Raw genomic sequence first — 23,281 nt, forward strand, 5'->3', positions numbered from 1 at the left:
TTGAGCGGCTCGCAACACTAGTGGTATATACTCTATACCCTGGGCAACAACAACTGCTCAATCTTCTTCCCTTGCTCCACTTTGACTCTATAAAAGTAGATTGGCTTTAAGTGATGACAAAAGGAACAAAATATGGAGTGTCCTCCGGTGGGTAGGCATATACGATGCCATTAACTTCTATGACACTAGCCATGACATTTCCGAAGGCAGCATAGTTTTGTTGATATCAGGCAAAACTTTGCAGGTCTGTGTCAGGCAACAGTGTATCCAAATCCGGCCTGGGGCTATTGTCACTTAATATTAGTGAGTCAGACGTTCCTTCTCCAAAGAGGACTGGCTGTGCTTTTCCACTCTTTTCCCTTTTCCGAGGTAGGGCCTTGGGAGACTTTACATCGGTGTTGTCTCTGTGGTTCCTTCACAAGCTCAACAAATCCTGGGAAATTGCGTCCCAATAGGATAGGATAGGGGAACTTAGGACCAACCGCGGCGACCACCTCTTAAGTACGTCCCCTTATGGTGACGCTCACTCGCACTCGGGAAAACTTTTCTGTGGATCCATGAACGCAGAGTACTTCAACTAACCCTGGCACCTTTTCTACTGCCCTGGGCAGGACAGCCTCTGAGATCAGGATTAGCCAACTCCCTGAGTCTATAATAGCTGGGAGTTCAGCAACACAGTTTCCCACATTAACAGGGGGGGGGGGGGGGCTAGAATCCAGGAGTACCATCATGAAAAAGACAGGGTACTTAGCAGCTTTTATATAAGAGCAATGACAAGCCAGTTTACACAAATAAATATATCTTTCAGCAAAGCAATTGCAATTCATGTTTAACACAGAAAAAGAAAACTGCTTTTATTCTTCTCCAGCAATGCAGGGGTTAAACAGAACACAAGAGAAAAAACTGGCTTCTCTCTTCCAGCACTGCAGTGTTTAATGAGACCTCAGTAATATGCGTGTCTTGCTCCTGTTCAGTCAACAGGTGAACTTAAATTAGACAGCATACTAGCAGGTGAAGATATAACAAATGCTGATTAATATCTTAAGCACCTTAGTAAAAACAAAGTAAAGTAAAAAATTTTCTCAGTACACATAGATCAGTTATTGCACAATGCATAGCAAGTTACAGTGTCCTTAATAACACTGCGTTTTTTCTGGTTCGCCAACCATGCTCACGTTTACCGAATGTTCTGCCTTGTCAGTTCGTGGAAGCGGCTGGCGTATGTGTTGCTACAAAGCAGTGCAGAGGGTCCCCGTATGGGCAACCACATGTAACAGCGTATTGAAATGAGGATTCCAGGCAGGCTGGTATTTTTGGTAAAGCAGTGGCTTTTTGGTAGCAGCAAATACTGCACCTTAGCATACATGAGTTTAGTCCTGGACACACACACATAGGCACATAACAGAAAATAAGCAAACAACATAAAAGTATATGTCTCAGCACTCCTTGTGCTAATGTCTGTGGACCCTCCAGGTCCGGGCACCCTAATGCTAACCACCACCCCCAGCCTATCGCCTGGCCAGATTGTCCAGCATCAGGATCAGGGAGCATCCGGTGTGTGGGAGTTTTAAACCCTTCCTGTGCTCCAGTGCTTATTCCAGCTGGGTCAGGGAAAATGTGAAAACCTGGAATGCCACACCTCCACTGCCAATGCAGAACCCACAGGTTTCACTCCAGCCTCCCTTGGAGGGAGCCGATTCCACCAGAATGTGGGTAATTCAGGTGAGAGAATCCCTCTATACACACACACACACACACACACACACCCCCCCCCCCCCCCCCCAGTGTGCAGCACAGACAGCAGCTAGACGGGCTGGGAGTAACTCAATAAGGTGCTGGTAGATTAGCACAGGTATCTGGAGACATGCTGACTGCAGTGCATCCCACATCTGCTGGAGGGTGCATGGTGGAATATCCACAGAGCGAACACAATTGAGGTGGTCCCACAGATGCTCAGCTGGGTTCAAGTCCAGGGAATTTGGGGGCCAGGGAAGTACTTAGTGGTTGTATGAGCACGACAAAGACTTCAGTTGGACATTTCTAGCCATGTGACATGTCGCACTGTCTTGCTGGAAGATCCCATCCGCCTCAGGAATGACAAATCTGCATGTATGGGTGTATGTGCTCTGCAAGCATGGATTCATAACCAAATCGGTTGAGGGTGTCTTCCACATGGATGAGTGGGCCCAGAGAATGCCATAAAAACATTCCCCAGACCATAACACTGCCACCACCAGCTTGTGTTCTTCCCCGATGTTTCACGTCGGATATGCCAACGTCCATCCGTTCGATGAAGCTGGAAACGCGACTCATCGGAGAAGGCAACCCTTCACCAATCAGCGGAGGTCCTATTCAGATACAGGCATGAAAATTGCAGCCTTTTCCGCCGATGTACCTTCATTAGCATAGGTGCAGTGACCATCCATTTGCTTAGAAGCCCCATACACAGCAGAGTTCACTAAACTGTCATTTTAGACACACGTCTGGTGGACCCCAGGGTTATTTTGACGGTGAGCTGCTTCACAGTAGCGTGTCGGTCGGCCCTCACGCACCTTCGTAGCAGATGTTCACCTCTCACATCAATGGCACGTGGTGTTCTGCAGTTTCCACATCAGTTATTCTCAATGTTGCCATTTGTCCAGTCACTATACACCTTCACCACAGCAACAGTTCACAAATACTGCCACCCTTAGCCCGAAAGCCAATAATCATCACTTTTTGCAACTCTGATAAAACCGCCGCTTTTACCCATGACAGCAACGGAGTGATGTGTGCAGACAACCTATTGCACACCTTATATACCCACCAAGCCAGAGCACGGCACGTGATGTACTTTATGGGCTACTCGCTGCCAACATCAAATGTAGATGGTGGCCATAATAATGTTACTTGTCTGTGTATAAATTCTTATATTTTTTATTAACTGTTGCGTTAATCACATATGTACTGATTAGCACAGACAAATTTGTAATTTTGAGTGGCACCACCCCAACAGATCTGTTAAGTAACCATCAATGTTATGATCCAATTTGGTGATACACAGGGATGTATTCAAAAAGAGTATGGATAGGGTCAGAAATTAGGAACAGGAACAAATAAACACCAGAGGTCTGACCAAGAAGTCACAGTCACACATGCAGGGACCTGGAAAACGCCACTGGTGCCGCCAGGAGCAGTTTAGTCTCCGATGGGCGACCAGGGACAACATGTCGAAATTTCTTGAGTTATGACTGTCTATATATCATAACCAACTTAACAAACATTGGAAGAAAGATCCAACCACTTGGTGATCAGGTTAAAAGGGCTGATCTCATAGAGCTAGATTATGGCAGTCAGCCAATACATGCGTATATGTGGCTATAGCAGGCACCACCATTTGCATTTTCTGATGGTAACTACTAAAACCCAGACATATTCTTTTGCTCCAAATGTTACATCAATACATTTAGGCAACATGTGGCAGCATAGATCGGCCATGGGCCTGATTCAGAGATGCATGCAGACCCATTGGTTTGCGTACATCTTCGATGGAGGGGGTACTGCACCAGCACGTTACCCATTCTGCACATGTGCAGAACGGGTCCTGTGTAGTCACACGCAGTGCCCCATAAGCCGGAGCCAGTTTGACAGTCTGCAGCTGTTTGGGGCCAGTACTGCCTGCGTTTCCAGAAAACAGGGGGGGTGTCGGCCCAGTTTTCTAGGAGTACTGAGGCCAGTGTTTGCAGCTTCCAATGCAGAAATATTGGTCTCGCAAGCGGGCAGGAGGTGGCCATTCTGACTAAGCTTAGGCTTACTCAGATGGCCGATGCTGCAAAAACCGAAGGTCACAATGTTGATTGTGAGATGCCGGCAGGTTGCTTCTTTTTCCTCAGACAACACCTGCAGACATTGGCATATTTTTGCCAAAAGACGAAGCGGATGTGCAAAAGTTTCCATCTCTGAATCATGCTCCATATGTACAATGCAATCTGATCACTCAGCACAGCCTCCACAATCAGGTCTGTGCAATTTAACTAGATCTGCAAACTGTTTATACATCTACCCATTCAGCAATCAGACTGAGCAACTAGACTGAACCTGTTCATGGCCAGATTTAAACAATGTAGAGCAGGGATGGGGAACCACTTCCCCGGGGGCCTGTATAAGGCCCGCAGAATCATTTGGTCTGGCCCTTGGAGCTTTTTTCCGCTAGCCTCATCTGGCTAGCAGGGTGCCTAGAATGGCACCCTGCAGCCAGAATCTATGCAGCAGTGCCGCCTGAAGCATCCTTAGGACGCTTCAGATGGTCACATTGCTGCCCTTACAGCTCCCCGGAGCATCCTCGGGATGCTCCGGGCATTGCTGTAATCACCGGCGATTGTGACTTCACCCCATGTGACATTATGTGGTGGGGGCGTTGCCTGTACTGGGCCCGCAAATAATGTTATATATATCAAAATGGTCCTCGGCAGAAGAAAGGTTCCCCGACTCTGCTGTCGAGTAAGACCTTACTAATAAGTAATACATGTAGATATGTTTTGATAAAAAAACTATAGTAAGCAAACCGTGTGGATTACGTAAAGACCATTTTTGAGGAACTGTAAAATAGACAATAGAATAACAATCATATTAATGTATTTTCTGACGGACTGTATAATGACTCAACAGGTTAAAGTGCTCACTAAGTACAACTCTAGCCAGAGAAGTGAAACTTGTGGAAGGAGAATATTGAATGTAATCAATGACAGAATCAGTCTCACCTTTCCATAGGAAAATCGCTTTTCCCCACGACCTAGACAGAAAGAGGTGCATATAGGAAGAGTGCAGAGGCTATGAATGAACATGTGATTCTCCAAGAGAGACCAGAACCTGCAGCAAGACACAGTAGGAAACAGACACCATGAAAGAAGAAGGATAAACTAGATTAGATTAATGTCGAACTCTTGCCCAAATCACATATTCTCAAAACTTCCACATAGAGTGAGTAAAACCAGCAATAGCTTATTTGTCTTTCTAAAATTCCAATTTTCCTCAGACATATTGGGGAAGCTTGGAGCAAGATAAAGTGGATAAAGATTAAAAAAAAACAAAGGAGTCCTTGGAGATAAATGAAATGTATGGAGATAAAGTACCAACCAATCAGCTCCTGTATTTTTTCAAACACAGCCTGTAAAGTGACCAGAGCTGATTGGTTGGTATTTTATCTCCACTTTCTCTCTCAACAAGTGGTAAATTTACTAAGGGTCGGTTTTCCGTAGACAATCAGGAAGTTACTAAACACAAAACCGACTCAAAATCCCTTCAAAACTCATTCGACCTTGCACACAAATAGAACGTCAACTAGACCATCTGTACTTCCCCATATCCATCAGGAAAAAAAAAAGCTTATTTCCCCAACAGTCAATTTGAAAATAGACACAAAAATCGATCCAAAAAAATCGCCATTTTCAATAGAACAATGAGAAAGTTCTATTTGATTTAAAATTATGTAGAATGGACTAAAAAATAAATATATGATGGAAGAAAAAAAAAAACATTGGAGAGAAGCATGTGGGGTACTTTTGGCTGTATAAAATAGGCATTTAATTGACTTTTTAAAAATTGTCGATCTGCAACTTAGCACTGGGATGAAGGTGTTTGTGGGTAATACAGTGCATGTGACATGTTTGGACACTAGAAATGCTTTTGTAGGATTTTGGGTTGTATTGAGGGTGATTAGAACACATTTAGAACTTTAAATAGAAACCAATGCCCCATCAAAATAGAACCCAAAATCTACTGTTAGTAAATGATCTATTTTGAATATAAACACTGGTCGGATTTTGTGGGGATGTTGACTCTGTTTTGATAGATTTTAAAGGGAACCAAAATCAACTCTTAGTAAATTTACCCCCAAGCATTAGTACATAGACCCCAAAGCACCAATCAGCTTCTGTCACATTACAGGCTGTGTTTATGAGCTGATTGGTTGGTACTTATCTCACTCCAAGCTACCCCACAATGATAGTTCAATAAAAAAACAAAATTACATATACATAAACAGTGGCAGCACTGTATTAGCAGTAAGCATGGGGGTTATATTTTAATATCTTTACTATAGATTGGTTGTAAGCTTTTCTACTAAAAAGCACCAGTAAATATGTCAGCAGGACTGGTGTAAGTTGGCAATCAACATCTAAAACTACAGTTAATTCCTATTCAACTTGCTTGCAGCTAGTTTAGCAGATTTGTAGCTCTAGACCAGAGGTTTGTAAACTCAGTTCTCTAGCCACCCTATTAGTCCAGGTTTTAAGGATAACCATGCTTGGGTAGGTGACTTAATTAGTACTTGTGTCTTGATTTAACCATCTGTGCTCAGCCATGGATATCCTTAAAACCTGGAATGTTAGGGTGCTTTGAGGACAGAGTTTGGAAACCTCTGCGCAAGTCTAATAATTTAAATAAAAACACATGCTGCATAACTGCACTGCAATTAATACAAATGCACCCTGCAAATAATTTACATAATATAAAAAAAAAAAATTGCAGCACAGGTTTACATGGCTGTAAATCTACTCAAAAGTAATCTGTAAAAGATTTCCTGTAAGGACCCACACATGTTCAATGTGTGCAAGTTAAATATACAAATCACTGCAGGCCCCCAGGGATGCAGTCAAGTTGTCTACAGTGAAAAGGTCGACACCAAAATGCCAACCGGCAGAATGTCTACATGGTTAAAACAGTGACTCATGTCCATACTAGAAATGTTAGCGTTAGGGTAGGGCTGAAAACTGTGTAAACCATTCTACATTTTGCAAGTCTACCTTGTGGAGGTCAATATTCTGAACATTGTGGGGTCTACATAATTAATGTCGACATTCTGATCGTCAACAAAACATACTGGACCCCGGCCCCACACATACACTAAGCCAGAGCTGTGCTCAAAACCATGCCAGTGATTTTCTCATGTCACTGTGCTTAAACAGTCAGTGGAGAACCTGTACTAGTGACTTCTCTATGATACAAGAAAAATTGTAATTATCCATATATAAACAGAGCACTTTAAATGCAATGCAGTATCACACAGATGTATGGGGTGGCAGTCGGGAAGCCGGTGATCGAGGGTTAGGGGCTCCCGGCGGGGGGTTGGGGACTTAGTGTTAGGCACCCCTAAAGGAGGGTTAGGGGGTAGAATTAAGTTAGTTATACTTACCTTGAGGACGATCAGGATTTCCTCCTCTGTCGGGCTGCCACTGCCATGCGGCCGGCGGTAATTCATACTGAATCCGATCTATGATGGTGCAATGCATAACCTCCCAGTCTTTGGCAATGGTGAAAATAATGAGATATTTTAAGAACTTAACCTTGTTATCTCTATTTCTACCAAGTCCATAGGGTTCCACAGGATACCTTGGGGTGTTGGTGATGACGTCAGGCATCGGGCACCACAGAGTTAATTTTCAGCCTCCGAGGATGCACAGGGGTCCCTCTCCTATACCCCGCCCCCTAGCCAAGGCAATCAGTTTCGTAACAAGCCATAGGCCGGAGGAGGAGAATAAAGAGAGAAGAAAGTCTGGAACACCCAAGAATCACAGAAGGAGACGGAAAAACCGGTGACCAGATCAAAGCCCATCTGCAGTACAGGTGCGACAGGGCGGGAGTCCTGTGGAACCCTACGGACTTCGTAGAAATAGATAACAAGGGTAAGTTCTTACAATATCTGTTATTTTCTACTTCAGGGTCCATAGGGTTATCCAAAGAATATGTGCAGTGCTTAGTGGCGCTCAAAAATACAAGATAAATATAATACAAATTATGAGTGTTTTATTACACATAAAATATCATTCACATATTGAATAGCTCTCCGAAGTATATAAATAATTGTTATAAAAAACACATACAAAATATTAGATAAAGATAAACAGTACTAAAAATGAAAAATAAAAAACTTAAAAATTAAATATAGTAAATAAATGTTGATAATGATAATAAACAAGAAAAATACACGATGGAATCCTTCAGATAATGCACTTGTTGCTAATTAAATTAATATTCTTAAAAGAGCTCAGGTTAGAACAGAATAGACAGGATGGTAGAATTGGTCCTATCGATCTGGAAGCATACTCAAATTTAGCATATATGGAAAGAAATGTTCCAGTTATATTGGTAAATGTGACACAACGTTGTCTTCTCTTATAAAAATAGAACAAAATATCAAAAGCTGTAAAAATAGTCTCGGAGCGTATAGTTCAATCTAGCCTTGGCTAGTGTTCCAATTAGCTTGAATACAGATGACAGTGTTGTAATGTTATAGCAATCTCTGGACTCTTGTCCACCTTGAAAATATTGAAATATACTTATAGGTGAGAAATAGGTGAGAGTGTCCAAAAGTCAAACTAATCCAAGGCTGCCAGGGATCAAGTATGGGTGAATCGGCAACTTGCGGGAGCCAATCCAAATAGCTCACGTTGCAAGCTGATCTCACTGGGGAGCTGCAGATTCGCAACCAGTGTAGGAGACGGTCAGCGTGCTGTTCTGATGGCTGACTGTGCAGGTGAGAGCCGGGACCGTTGATGCCGCTGACTGCAGAGGTGGATGCCAGCTAATCCTCCCACTGTGTATAAACACCTCACTCTTAGGTAGCCAACCAGCACTGCATCCAAAGATGCCGTGAGCTGGGCTGAGTAAATAGCCAAGGAGGCAGGGGGTTCCACGCTGGTGGTGTCCCGGATATAGTGATCCAATATGTGGGCAAAGTAGTCACAGCAAGTGTAACAGAGCAGCAGGAAAGCACCGATGCCTTCAACGCGTTTCTCCGTATGACCACGGCTTTTTCAAGAAGCAGGTGCATCTGTATTCATGCTAATTGTAACACTAGCCAAAGCTAGTTTGAGCTATACACAACCGAGACTATTTTTAGAGCTTTTGATATTTTGTTCTATTTTTATAAAGAGAAAACAACATTGTGTCACATTTACCAATATAACTCTTTGGAACATTTCTTTCCATATATGCTAAATTTGGGTAGCTTCCAGATCGATAGGACCAATTCTACCATCCTGTCTATTCTGGTCTAACCTGAGCTCTTTTAAGAATATTAATTTAATTAGCAACAAGTGCATTATCTGAAGGATTCCATTGTGTATTTTTCTTGTTTGTTATCATTTATTTACTATATTTCATTTTTAAGTTTTATTTTTCATTTTTAGTACTGTTTATCTTTATTATCTAATATTTTGTATTTGTTTTTTTATAACAATTATTTATATACTTCGGAGAGCTATTCAATAGGTGAATATTTTGTGTGTAATAAAACACTCATTTTTGTATTATATATATCTATTTTTTTTGAGCGCCACTAAGCACTGCACATATTCTTTGTATTTCTTTAATTGTGTGGAGATTGGCAGTCTCCACGTGGTTTGTGCTGGTGGCAGCTAAAGATACCTGATTAATACTATAAACAGGTGTCACTTCTAGCGTGAGGTGAATTGTCCTTTTTTCTACATAGGGTATCCTGTGGATACCCTTAAAGTATACTGCTTTGGGACGAAGATGCTCCTGTGCTGGAAGGAGAATCCGCCGCACGAAGGAAGCATCCTGCGAGGCGAAGGTATCAAATGCATAATACCTCACAAAAGGTATGGACAGAAGACCAGGTGGCTGCCTTGCAAAGCTGAACTGCAGAGGCACAACGGCGAGCTGCCCACGAAGGACCACAGACCGAGTAGAATGAGCTTTAAGAGAGGATGGTACATGAATGTAAGGCCCTCATGAATGTAAGCCTCAGAAAACGCCATGCGAATCCATCCTGCCAAAGTTTGCTTAGTGGCAGGCCAACCCTTCTTATGGAAACCATAGAGGACAAACAGAGTCCGATTTCCTAAATGAACTGGTATGGTTAACATAAATCTGTAAAGCCCGTACCACATCCAAGTAGGCCTCACCAGCAGAGAGGTCTGGGGAATTAAAGGCCAGTACGATGATTTCCTCATTGATGTGGAAACTAGATACCACCTTAGGTAGGAACCCAGAGCGAGTGCAAAGCATTGCCCTGTCCCTATGGAAAATCAGAAAGGGAGGGAGGCAAGTTTATAATTTGTTCATACCCCCCCCCCCCCCCACCCTTCACAGCCGCTGACACTAATGTAGCAATTCGCATGCAGATAGGCTATAGATAGATGAAGACAGCAGCTTATGGTCTGACATGGAGCTCTCCACTAGTGTATTGTGTCTCCTCAGCTGCCGATAGGGGGTGCCATGTATTGGACGGCTGTGATGGTACACTCTGGGTACATACTGTAGTTACAGCCCTAAATGGAGTGAATATGTTGTGGACAATGGAGGGGGTGCCCCTTTAGAGCTGGAGCCCGGCGGCAGGTGCCTCCATTGTCTCCCATAGTTCTGCCCCTGCTGAAACCACACTGAGAGGGCAGACACCTGCACCTTCGGGGAAGCAAGGTGAAGACAGTGATCTAAGTCCGCCTGTAGGAAAGCCAAAACCCTGGATATCCTGAGGATCATAGCCTCTAGGTCGACACCATTCAAAGAAAGTATGCCACACTCTGTGGTAAATTCTTGCAGAAGCCAGCTTCCGAGCTCTGAGCATGGTGTTAACTACAGAGCTGAAAAAAACCCTGGACCTGAAGAGGGCAGTCTCAACAGCCACGCCGTCAAAGACAGACGATCCAGGTCCGGGTGATGGCAAGGACTTTGAGACAACAGGTCCGGACGTAGAGGCTACAGCATTGGAGCATCTATGGATAGACTCCGGAGATCTGAGTACCAGTGCTGTCTGGGCCACGGTGGAGCTATCAGTAGGAGCGTGCCGCCTTCTTGCTTGAATTTGCGAATCACTCGAGGAAGAAGGGAGAACGGAGGGAAGAGGTACGCAGACTGGAAATGCCACCGGACGAACAGAGCGTCTACCAGAAGTGCCTCTGTGTCTCTTGTTCTTGACCCGTACACAGGAAGCTTGTTGTTGTGTCGGGAGGCCATGAGGTCTATCTCTGGAAGGCCCCACTTGTTCACCAGTTGCTGAAACACCTCCTGGTGAAGAGACCATTCTCCTGGATGCACGTCTTCACAGCTGAGAAAGTCTGCTTCCCAGTTGAGGACTCCTGGTATGAACACCGAGATGACAGAGGAGTCCCGCATTCTAGCATGGGCGGGAAGGCAATCTCCCTGTCAGGGCCGCCTGACTGCGGGTTCCTCCTTGGCGGTTTATGTAAGCCACCGTGGTGGTGTTGTCAGACTGTACCTGCACAGATTTTTCGTGGAGGACAGGTCTTGCTTGTTGGAGAGCTTTGAATACTGCCCGAAGTTCCAAGATGTTTATTGGAAGCGCAGATTCTGCTGGCGTCCACCTTCCCTGGAAGAATTGTGGACCCGTCACTGTTCCCCAACCAAGGGACTAGCATCCGTCGTCATAAGGACCCAGTCCGCAATCCAAAAGGGGCGCCCCCTGTTTAGGTGAGTAGTCTGCAGCCACCAGGCCAGAGACAGACGTACCTCCGGTGAAAGCACCATTGTCTGGGTCTTTATCCGGTGGGGCAACTCATTCCATCTGGAGAGGATCAACTTCTGCAGAGGTCTGGAGCGAAACTGGGCGTACTCCACTATGTCGACCATCGACACCATGGATCCCAGTAACCTCATTGCCAAGGGAATAGACACCCGGCGACTCTGCAGGCAACTGTGTACTTTCGTCTGCTATGCAGAGATCTTTTCTTCCGTCACAAAGATCCTCTGATGTTGGGAGTCCAACAGGACTCTGTGAGGGAACCAGAGAGGACTTCTTAAAGTTTATCAGCCAGCCGTGAGCCTGCAACACAGAGACTGTCAGTTGCAGATGGTACTGAAGGATCTCTGGAGACCTTGCCAACAACAGGAGGTCGTCCAGATAGGGCAACAAGCGAACCCCCGGCAACTGCAGGTGGGCTGCCATAACTGCCATGACTTTGGTAAACACTTGAGGCGCTGTGGGCAGACCAAAAGGGCAGTGCCTGAAATTTGAAGTGTTGGTCGACTACTACAAACCTGAGGAAACGCTGGTGTGCCAAGACAATGGGGATATGCAGGTAGGCATCCTGAATATCTAGCGACACCATAAAATCCCCAGGCTCCATCGCCAAAATGAGTCTCCATCCTGAATCAAGGAACCCTCAAAAATGTGTTGAGTTATTTGAGGTTGAGGTACCAGAAACAGATTGGAGTAATACCCCGATCCCCTCTGGGACAATGGAACCGGCACTATAACTCCAGCCTGGAGCATAGAGTGGACCACCTTCCGGAATTCCAGGGCCTTGTCTAGATCCGACTGAAGGCCCGTGTTGAAAAACCGGCTGGGCGGCCTCCGCCGGAAGGAGAGGGCGTATCCCTGAGAGACCACTTCTCTTACCCAAGTGTCCACAGTTGCGAGACACCAGCACTGGGCGAACTGAAGAAGCCGGCCTCCCACTTTGGGGTCCCCCAAGGTGAGTCCTGTCCAGTCAGGCTGAAGGCTTATCATCAGACTTGGGAGTAGGACGTCTTGCACGCCAAGTCTGCTTCTTTGGCTTGGCCGATTTCTTGGCCCCTGCCTGCCTCGGAATGGACTGCACTTTGGACTTACCCTGGGCCCTATAGGGCCGAAAGGACAAAGTACCAGATCCTGATGGGGCTGTAGCCGATGGCAGACACGCAGACTTGGCTGCTGCCAGAGTGGCCACAATTTTGTCCAGATCAGGGCCAGACAGGACCTGTCCATTAAAAGGGCAAAGCATTCCAATCCCTTTTTGGAACTCGCGTCTGCTTTCCAGGAACGCAACCATAGGGTGCGGCGAGCCGCCACTGCTGCTGAGGAGATCCTGGAAGCGAGGAGCCCTATATCCAAGGCTGCCTCATTAATGTACGTGGCTGAGTCTCTGAGATTACCCACTAACTCCACCTGCTCAGGTGACGAGCCAGTGTCTAGAGACATCTCCCAGCTATCAGCCCCGCACTCCATAGCTCTGGCCACCCAGCCATAGCCGGTCTGGACGCCCACCCCGCAAGGGAATAAATGGATTTCAGGCATATTTCAACCTTGCGATCCGTAGCATCCTTTGAGGACATGGAGGGCATGGGCAATGTAGCACTCCCCACAAGGCGTGTGACATGAGAATCCACCTGTGGAGGAATTTCCCATTTTGAAAAATAATTGTCTGCAAAGGGGTATGCAAAGGCCAAGCGTTTTAGATTGGTACCGCTTACCCGGGTTTTTCCATGCCTCCTCTAAAATGATCCACTAACTGACCAGATAGAGGAAATACAGTGGCATCACCTTTAATATCCTTAAAGAAGGTATATTTGGATTTGGCCATCATCATCCTCAATAACCAAGACCGCATGGACTGCCCGTATAAGGCCTGGTATATATATTTTAGACTTAGACTCCGCCTCCTTAGTACGGGGGGCTCCTGGTCTGAAAAGTCAAAAATCTCCCCATCATCAGACGTCATGTCATCCTCATCATACTGAGCCGTCTGAGACACTAAAGGCCGCAATGATGACTACCCCTGCAAAACGTCCATCAGGTGCTGTACTGTATTGGACAGTGAATTCACCCACGCAGGCTCCTGCGAGACCTGGGGGGCGAAAGCGGGAGACAATGGGGTACCATCAGCTGCCTGGGGAACCCCTGCAGGGGTGATACTACTGACTGCTGTGATAACCCCATTTGGGGAAACGCAGGGGGCGTCGCCAGCTGGCCCACAAGGTTTATAAGTGCCTTAGCAAAACAAGCCCAGGGCGGTTCCTGTACAGGTGCAGTGACAGAAATCGGGAACGACATTAGATAACACGCCCTACATAAACCTTCAGTGTTTCCATCACCCTCCGCTACTGTTACATTACATGTGGTAAACTTTAGCTGGAGAGGAAAATCACGCTCACTCTCAGACATGATGAGTGTAATGGGAGTGTATGCGACTCCCCTCACAGACAAATACATTTTACTGTGAGACAATAAGCACCGTGCAACCCCCACCGCAAGGGCTTTAGCAGAAGAAGAACAGGCATAGTAAAATGGCTGACAGTCAGAAGTGAAAGTACAGGCAGACAGCGCTAGCATTAAGTCACATACAACGCAGAAATAAATCCCTGCACTATCAGCACTGATCAACTACTCAGACACAGAGCCTGGTAGGAAACAGTGCTGCATACTCTGACCTTATTATTAGGAGGAGAGGTATGCTGGGGGACCCAGACCACTATGCCACCTGTATCAGCGTCCATCACCTCCATGGAGAAAATGGCTGCTGAGGAGCAGAGAGGAGGCAGGCTCGGGGAGGAGCCCTGACACAGCCCGCCAAACCGCAGTGGAGAGGCACTGTGCAGCGGGGGAGTCGCCGGCTGTAAACAGGGAAGGCGCGCTCCCCAGGCATGCATTTAACCCCCGGGACACTGGAGCTTTCCGCTTCTGCTGCAGCCCGCTGTCCCTGGGGCTTGTGGAAGCGCAGGTTAATACCTGGCTCCACTCGCAAGCCAGTCCCCAGGGAGCCCCCTTCCTGGGGACTCAGGACTGTGTTCTCCAGCGGGTACCCTCCGCTGAGGGTACCCGCCGCTTACCTGTTCCCCTTGGATCCGGCCACAGTCCAGGTGGTCCGGGGTCACCACTAGCCGTGACCCCAGAACCCCACCAGCATCCCGGATCGGTACCGGCGTTCTGGTGCGGCGGGGTGAAGGAGCGACAGCATGGACGTCTGTACCGACAGTCCATGCTGTACTGCTCTAGATGTGCAGCCACAGCTACCGTTAAAAATCTTCAGTGGCTGTTAACAGCCCCACTCTGTAGAAGGTGAACCGACTCCTGACCGGGTACCGATGAAACGGATTGCCTTGGCTAGGGGGCGGGGTATAGGAGAGGGACCCCAGTGCATCCTTGGAGGCTGAAAATTAACTCTGTGGTGCCCAATGCCTGACATCATCACCAATACCCCAAGGTTTCCTGTGGATACCCTATAGACCCAGAAGTAGACCCCCCCACATGCCTCCCACCGGATGTGGATGAATAGTGATCTTTAAAATTTTTGATATTAAGATAAAACACCCCTTTCCATAGCGTAGTGATAAGAGGGCAAGTCCAAAATATGTGGAGTAGAGAGCCTACATAGCCACAGTTCCGCCAACATAAATTGGAGTGGGATGGTGAGATAATATGCATTAGTTTAGGCGTGAAATATTGTCGGTGAAGCAACCGATAATATTGTTCCATATGCGACATACATTTTGATACTTTAAAACTAGTTTTAAATATTAGACGGCAGTCCTCTTCAGAGAAGACACAAGAGAGATCTGCCTCCCATTTCAAAATTGTTACAGGTTTGTTGAATTCTGTGGGGGTCATTAATTGAGAGTACCACCATGTAATGCCTCCTTTGTTATTAACTTTATTTAATTGATTAACTAGAAGTTTAGGAAGATCATTGATGATGTATGGGGGTGGAGTTATACTTTGTAGCCAATGTCTGATTTGTAAGTATTTATAAAACTCTCTAAAGGAGGTGTGGAATTGTGCATTAATTTTGGTGAATGGCTGAAGAGTGCCGGATGATGTAATTTCTTTAAGGGAGAAAATACCCTGGGATCTCCAGGTCTCAAAACTTAAATTAGGTATTAAAGCGGCCATTCTCTCCAGTGAAAAACCCGTGGAAGGAAGACTAACCTCTGGTGTCGCATTAACCATTTGTAACCAGACTGTCTGTAAGAGGGAATGTAGAAGCCATATCCCATTCAGCTTGACCCATGGCATCAATTTCCCTTTTGAGAACCAAGGGTTCACTTGTGCTAATAGAGACGCTATTTGGTACCAGTGTAGATCCGGGAATCCCAGGCCTCCCTCAGTCTTAGGTAAAGACTAGGTTTCTTACCCTTCCAAATATAGGAAGTAAAGAGTTTTTGGATCTTAATGAGAACATATTGAGGGATTAATATGGGCAATGTTCGAAAAAAATACAATAACTTTGGTAATACAACCATCTTTAAGGCAGAGAGTCTGCCCATCCATTATATATCGGACATCATCCAATCATTGAATAATAACGACAATTGTATCAATGGTAGGTAATTAGCTGCTATTAGACTATTGGTAGTGGCCGTTAAGTGAATTCCTAAATATTTAATAGAACGATCCTGCCAAACATATGTATAAATTGCTTTAAGGGATGCCAATAAGTGATGTGGGAAGTTAATAGGGAGTGCCTCCGTTTTGGAACAGATCAACTTATAATAAGAGACCCCAGAGAATTCTCCCAACAAACTATGTAGAGCTGCTAAGGAGTTAATCGGATCTGTGAGTGTCAGCAGGATGTCGTCGACAAACAGGCTTGTTTTGTACATTTTGCCAAAGAGGATGGGGCCTGCAATGTTACAGTCCATTCTGATGGCTTCTGCTAATGGTTTGATCGCCAGAGCAAACACCAGTGGAATATAGGGGGCACCCTTGTCTCGTACCATTTGTAATCCGAAATGGGGTGGATAGTATGCCATTGACAAAGACTCTGGCCGAAGGGGAGGAATATAATGCAAGTATTGACGTAAGAAAACTGCCCTTAATTCCAAATTTAACCAATACTGCTTCTAAATATTTCCAATTCAATCTATCAAACGCTTTTTCTGCGTCTAATGATAGAAGTAGGAGAGGTTGGTCAAAACTGGAAAAGGATTCAATAATATTGATCACCTTTCTCGTATTATCAGGTCCCTGCCTCCCTGTCACAAATCCTACCTGGTCTTGATGTATTAAAGTTGGTAGCAATGAATTAAGTCTGTTTGCTAAGAGTTTGGTGAATATTTTAATATCCGTATTGAGAAGTGCAATTGGCCTGTAATTAGCCATGGACGTCAAATTCTTACCAGGTTTGGGAAATGCTACTATTCTTGCCTCTAGCATTTCTCTCGGGAAGGAGCCCCCTGACGAAACATCATTAAACATGTGTGCTAAAATGGGAGACAAAGTATCTTGAAAGCATTTGAAGAATTTATTTATATAACAGTCTGGTCCCGATGCCTTATCTAAGGGAAGTAATAACTGATAAAATCTCTTCCTCGGACAGGGAATCAGCTAGTGCATTCAAAGCGTCAGCATCCAGGGATGGTAGATCCACTGTACTAAGAAAATCATCTATCTGGGTTAGTGAGTGTTGGGGAGTCATAGGGTCATCTTTCAAATTGTAAAGGGAGGAATAATACTGCGCGAAGGATTCTGCTATAGCATAGGGATCCGTCATTTTGGTACCTTTGATATTGGAAATCATTCTTATACTTTCTTTTGCTCTTTTCCCCCTTAACTTTCGTGCTAGCAATCGACCCGCCCTGTCTCCTTGAGTATAGAACTTTTGGCGTAGTTTAAACATTGTCTGATGGACTTTTTTAAGAGCCAATGTGTTCCATTCTGTTCTGACATTAAGTAGTTCCCTATAAATTGTGTCGTCATTCGGATTAAGTTTAATGTTTAGCATCTAAATCTGCTAGTCGACATTCGATACTTGCTTGTTGGAGGATAGACGCCTTATGTAGGCGAGCCGCTGCCTGAATAGCTGAACCCCTAAGAACTGCTTTTAGCGAACACCAAAAAGGTAAATGAGGAGGTATCCTCTGGTTTGTTGGTTTCCAGAAACATGGATAGGGCGTTGGATATTAATTGTTTAGATTCCGTATGGACCAGAAGATATTCTCCCAAACGCCAGGGGCCCGGGGGAGGCCTCAATCTATTGATATCCCAATCTATAGACAGTGCCGCATGGTCTGACCAAGCTACTGGTAGGATTGATGATTGTTTAATATAAGGTAAGGACCATTTATCTGCCAAGGCCAAATCAATGCGGGAATAGGATTTGTGCACCTGAGAATAATAGGTGTAGTCCCTCTCACCTGGATGCCCTGCCCTCCATACATCGTAAAGCTCATATTCACTAAGGATTCGTCTGAAGCTCTGAGAATGGTTTTGAGAGGATTGGGGACTCATTTTTGATTTGGATGAGGATTTATCCCATAGCGGATCAGGAGCTATATTGAAATCTCCCAATAATAGTAAAATCCCTTTTTTATATGTTTGAAGAGCCGTGCAAAATTTCCTAATAAAAGGATATTTGTTTCATGTTTGGGGCATAAATTGATGCAAGTGTCACTGGAACATTATCCAGCTTACCTACAAGTATAAGATATCGGCCCTCCTTGTAATTTTATTTTGGATAAACAAATAAATGATTTGTATTAGAAAATAGGATTGCCACTCCTGCTTTTTTGCAAGGGCCGTTGGAGGTATAGCAAATGGGAAATTTCAAATTAGAGAATTGAGGGGGGGGCGGATTGTTGGAAATGGGTCTCTTGACATTTAGCAAAATATCTCAGTGTGTCTTCTTTTATTGGGAGAGTTGAGTCCCTCTTAACCATTTGGAAATAGGATAACATTGCTTAGCATTAATTGTTCTGAACCTAAGTGTACCAAAGATAAGAACGGATTGTTGGATATGTAAAGTACCTGAAAACTAGTTAAAATGGTGAAATAAGAAAAAAAAATAGGAAAGCAGAATAATAAGAAAAAGTAAATAGTTCCGTAAAGAAACTATCAGGGACCACCTTCTTAGGTGGTACATTGGGGTGAGTGACCAAAAGGACATTTAACCCCCGTCGCCCGGGGTCAGAATACGTTGCTTTAAACTTGAGTATTCTTTGTAAAAAATAAAGAACATATATAACAACCTATATCTATCGTTTAAAGAGAGAACACAGAAAAAAAATCTCAAATGTATATAAATATAAGTACACACCCAGTGCTCCAAACTGTGAAATAAACGTTACATAAACATGACGCTCAATTTTGTGACCTAAACAGAAAAGGCAGCTCTATTCTATAATTTACTACCTCTATGCTAATCACACTAATTATAAAGTGTCACAGAAAAGGAGCATCATACAACAGATAGTCAGTTAAATCTAGCAACACTAGGTGGGCACATTGCTGTGAGAAAGGATACAGAAATTCTGAGAACAGTTAAGACTATTCCTGGTTTATATGTAGATTGCTTGGTAACTTCTGTGAGGTCTTCTAGATTCCAAGACACAAGAAGCTGGATACCGGCCGCTGGATCCGATATGACTGTGGTAGAGCCATTTCTATTGATTATCAGCTTAGTGGGGAAGCCCCATCTATAATTGATGGATGCCTTTTGTAGGGCTCTGGTGACTGGCAGAAATGATCTTCTTGATGCTAGTGTTGCAGCAGAGAGGTCACCAAAGATTTGGATTTTTCCCAGGATGGAAGCGTCTGCTGACCTTGCTGCACGAAGGATTGCCTCTTTAGTATGGAAAAAGTGCACTCGCATCAGAACATCCCTAGGAGCATAAGTTAGGAGCATTACGGGCTTTAGGCAGTCTATGCACACGGTCGAGTAGAAAGTCCGATATCTGTGTAGTTGGTAGAAGTTTCGTAAATATTTCCGTCACATGTTCTGTCAACTCTGAACTTGGGATTGTCTCCGGAATCCCACGAAGCTTGAGATTATTTCGCCTAGACCTATCTTCCAGGTCTGCGGTCTTGATCCTCAGGGATGTGACCTCTGACTGTAACTCTTCATGAAGATTGATCAGTTCATTATGTGATTTTACTACTTCTTCTAACTTGTTCTCCAGATGGTCTGTGCGGGACCCCAACTTGTCCACCGAGCGTTGACAGGATTGCAAAGCTGATTTAAATTCGGAAGTAATATCGTCCTTAAAAGGAAGCCAAGAGCATCCTCATAGAGCCCATTGTATGTGGGGCATCATCTGCAACTTCCAGTTGTTTGGAGGGAGCTTGTGGGGGGTCGTCAGACGGGGCACCTAAAGCAGACAAGTGTTTACTGCTTTTATTATTCGATGGGCCTGCTTTATCAATTTGTGAGGAAGGAGACGCTTTGAAGAAAGATACTGGTGGAACAGTCGAAGACTTTGGGCGTTTAGGCGCCATCATAAAAGAGCTGGAGGTCCGCTGTTATGTATTAGATATCAGATACTAGATACGGGAGCCTGTACTGTTACTCAATATATAGACGGGCGACAGAGGGTCAAATTGGGATTAGTGGGGATGAGCCAACATTTCGTAGCAACAATGGTATTTATTACTTGAAAGGTAGCCTATCAGCTTCATAAACGCAGCTTTGGCAGTAATGGATTAGCTTTTGACAGTGTGCCAAATATCCTGAGCAGTTGGGAGCCCCTAATTCACAAGATGCAGGCAAGGCCGGAGGCTGATAATGATATCTAGCGAAATCTAGCTGCCAGGGAAGGCCAAGTATCAGTAGTAATTGGGAGTCCCGGTCAGAGGGAGGTCCTCCTATTGTGCAGCCCCTTTAGATGTGAAATGGGGCTTGGGAGACCAGTGAGAAATACCGCTGCCCATATCCTCCACTGTATTGTAATCTGAGGACTGTGGTAGTGCTGCAGTGGGCAGTGAGAGGAACTAAAATGGCGGCCTCCCGCTGTCAAGTTCTCTGAATTGGGCCTTACCCGAGGACTCAGGTGTTTTAGGCTGCCATGGCTAACAAGCCTGACCAGGCACACCGGCAGAAAGGGTGTCTCAGGGGAGCGCAGCAGTCTCCAGCTGCGGCCGCTCCGGTCCACGCACCACGCTCGCGTCTGGGGCTGCAAGACACTGAACCGTCCACCGTCACCCGGCGTCAGCGCTCAACCCCCGATGTAGGAGCAGGAGGTTAGTAACACCACCGTAAGCTAGTAGTGACTGGCGATTCCCTTCACGGACCTCCGTAAATTGCGGCAGGTAGGTGGCTGTCTCCAAAATCAAGCCGCGGCTTGCAGTTTGCTGGGAAGGCCTCAGAACGTGCGGGTCCCCCGATCAGTCTCGAAAAAGGCGACGGCCACTGGAAACAGGGTCGCTGTGTCCACAGGGTTAGGGACTATTGGTCAGCGGGTTTCTGCCCCCTTACTGTAGCTTCCAACCAGGGGAAATATAGAAGGGTATGTAGAGCTCCCATAAAATGCTGCCACTCTGCTCTATAGCCAGGCCACGCCCCAAATATCTGTTTTTTAATAGTCGTCATTTAATAATGCAACAATTACATTTTCATATAGGGTGAATAAGGCAATGAATATCATTACCAGTAAATAACAATTTTCAGGTTTAATGCATTACAACAAGGATACCCAACCTCAGTCCTCGAGAGCTACTAACAGTTCCTGTTTTCTAGACCAACTAGCTAGTGCACAGGTGTAGCCATTACTCACTAACACATTTGAAAAGATCCACAGGTGGAGTCAATTAATTCTCACTTGTGATTCTGTGAAGAGACATAGAAAACATGCACGGTTGGTAGCTCTCGAGGACCAGGCTTGGCTATACTCCTGCATTAAAACAAGCTTTAAAAAACTTTTCAGTCAAAAGGTGTATAATTTTATGCTTTAAAGCCTTCTTGTGTTGTTCATTCGTTGGAGTTTTGTGTGCAATCACTGGGAATTTTTGTCCCTCTCCTGTTTTTCTTGTTGTAAAATTCTAAAAGGACGGATTCAAATGCCCACACCTGTAATAAGTGTTGTGCAATTATCCACCTATTACAGGCAGATTCTGCCTTTTGCTGACAACGCGTAGCTTCCATGCATACTGTTGGCATGACACAGGATGAAGACTTTTGGAGGATGGCCTGGTGTCAAGAGGGGCAGAATCGTGGACAGACGTGATATTCTGCAAAAGGTACAGGGATTGGACTGAGGTAAGATATTTTCTCTCATGAATCCCCTTTCAAATTGTTTGGGGCATCTGGAGAAATGCTTGTCCAGAGAAGGAAAGGTGAGCGTTACCATCAGTCCTGTGTCATGCCAACAGTAAAGCATCCTGAGACCATTCATGTGTGGGGTTGCTTCTCAGCCAAGGGAGTGGGATCACTCACAATTTTGCCTAAGAACACAGCCATGAATAAAGAATGGTACCAAAACATCCTCCAAGACCAACTTCTCCCAACCATCCAAGAACAGTTTGGTGACAAACACTGCCTTTTCCAACACGATGGAGCAACTTCCCATAAGGCTAAAGTGATAACTCTGTGGCTTGGGGAACAAAACATTGAAATGTTGGGTCCATGGCCAGGAAACTCCCCAGACCTTAATCCCATGGAGAACTTCTGGTCAATCCTCAAGAGGCGGGTGGACAAACAAAAACCCACAAATTCTGACAAACTCAAAGCATTGATTTGGCAAGAATGGGCGGCCATCAGTCAGAATGTGGCCCAGAAGTTAATTGACAGCATGCCAGGGCGAATTCTAGAGGTCATGAAAAAGAAGGGTCAACACTGCAAACATGGACTCTTTGCATAAACTTAATGTAATTGTCAATAAAAGCCTTTGACACTTACGAAATGCTTGTAATTTTACTTCAGTATACCATAGTAACATCTGACAAAAAGGTCTAAAAACACTGAAGCAGTGAAACCCAATACTTGTGTCATTCTCAAAACTTTTGCCCATGGCTGTATACACCACACACCCACACAATTAAAAGAAAATTATCTCAAATAAACAATGGTTGTTTATTGGGCTCTTACCTGTGTTGGTTCTCCAGGAACTGCTCCTTGTTGAAACACTCATACACCCAGCCAGTAGCAAATAGAGCGGCAGAGAAGCCATACTGCCGGATCATCTGCAACGACTACAGTAAAATACAATGTCAGATCAGGAGAATGGCTACACTAGTTAAAGTAGGACAGAGGCAGCAGGTATACCAATAAGACAAGGACACACATAATTATACCTTGAAAGTTTCGAACTTTCCCCCTACAACTTCTCCCCGAGCGAAGATGTCCACTCCAACATAAACATCTGTCCTGCGCGGCTCTACTGACATTCGCTGTAAGTGCTCTTCTTTCCAATTGTAGTTTGTGAAAATTCCATCACATGCATTAAAAAACTGTCTATGGTGATAGAAGACATTAATTGACACTAACAGATCTTTTTTTTTTTTTTTTTTTACATCTGGAGAAGCCATTAGACTGTAGAATTGATTATATAAACTTTGTGTGTGATCTGGTCAGTAAACATGTAATTCATTTTAATCTGTTGTTGGATCAATTATCCCTATAAAGAATGAGCACATGGTACCCTCAAGCATTCACAGGGCCAACACTTGGGGGTATCATAACAGGGCAACTCGTCTTGGTTCCAAGCCAATCCTGGCACCAGACGAGGAACAGCCCATTGCACCTAGCAAGGCACAGCATATTATGTAAACCGTTCCAATCAGTTGATTGTAGATCAGCTAGCATGTACTGATTGCTGCACAACGAACTAGTCCCATTAATGGCTTTTCATGCATATG

At 44.9% G+C, this 23,281-nt stretch overlaps 1 protein-coding gene across 3 annotated transcripts in view; it reads right to left on the reverse strand.

Moving 5' to 3' along the window:
- ENGASE (endo-beta-N-acetylglucosaminidase) overlaps nucleotides 1-23,281 on the reverse strand; it is a 63,746-nt gene that overhangs the window by 26,747 nt on the left and 13,718 nt on the right. For all 3 annotated transcript variants that reach the window (XM_088482627.1, XM_088482629.1, XM_088482628.1), the window contains exons 8-10: nucleotides 22,718-22,877; nucleotides 22,512-22,615; nucleotides 4,740-4,848 (exon numbers count right to left, since the gene is read on the reverse strand). In XM_088482627.1, coding sequence (XP_088338753.1) covers nucleotides 4,740-4,848; nucleotides 22,512-22,615; nucleotides 22,718-22,877 — 373 coding nt within the window. The remainder of the gene's footprint in view (nucleotides 1-4,739; nucleotides 4,849-22,511; nucleotides 22,616-22,717; nucleotides 22,878-23,281) is intronic.

The sequence above is a fragment of the Taudactylus pleione genome, unplaced genomic scaffold (genome assembly GCF_031769625.1).
Source record: "Taudactylus pleione unplaced genomic scaffold, aTauple2 ptg000290l, whole genome shotgun sequence".
NCBI classification, from domain to species: domain Eukaryota; kingdom Metazoa; phylum Chordata; class Amphibia; order Anura; family Myobatrachidae; genus Taudactylus; species Taudactylus pleione.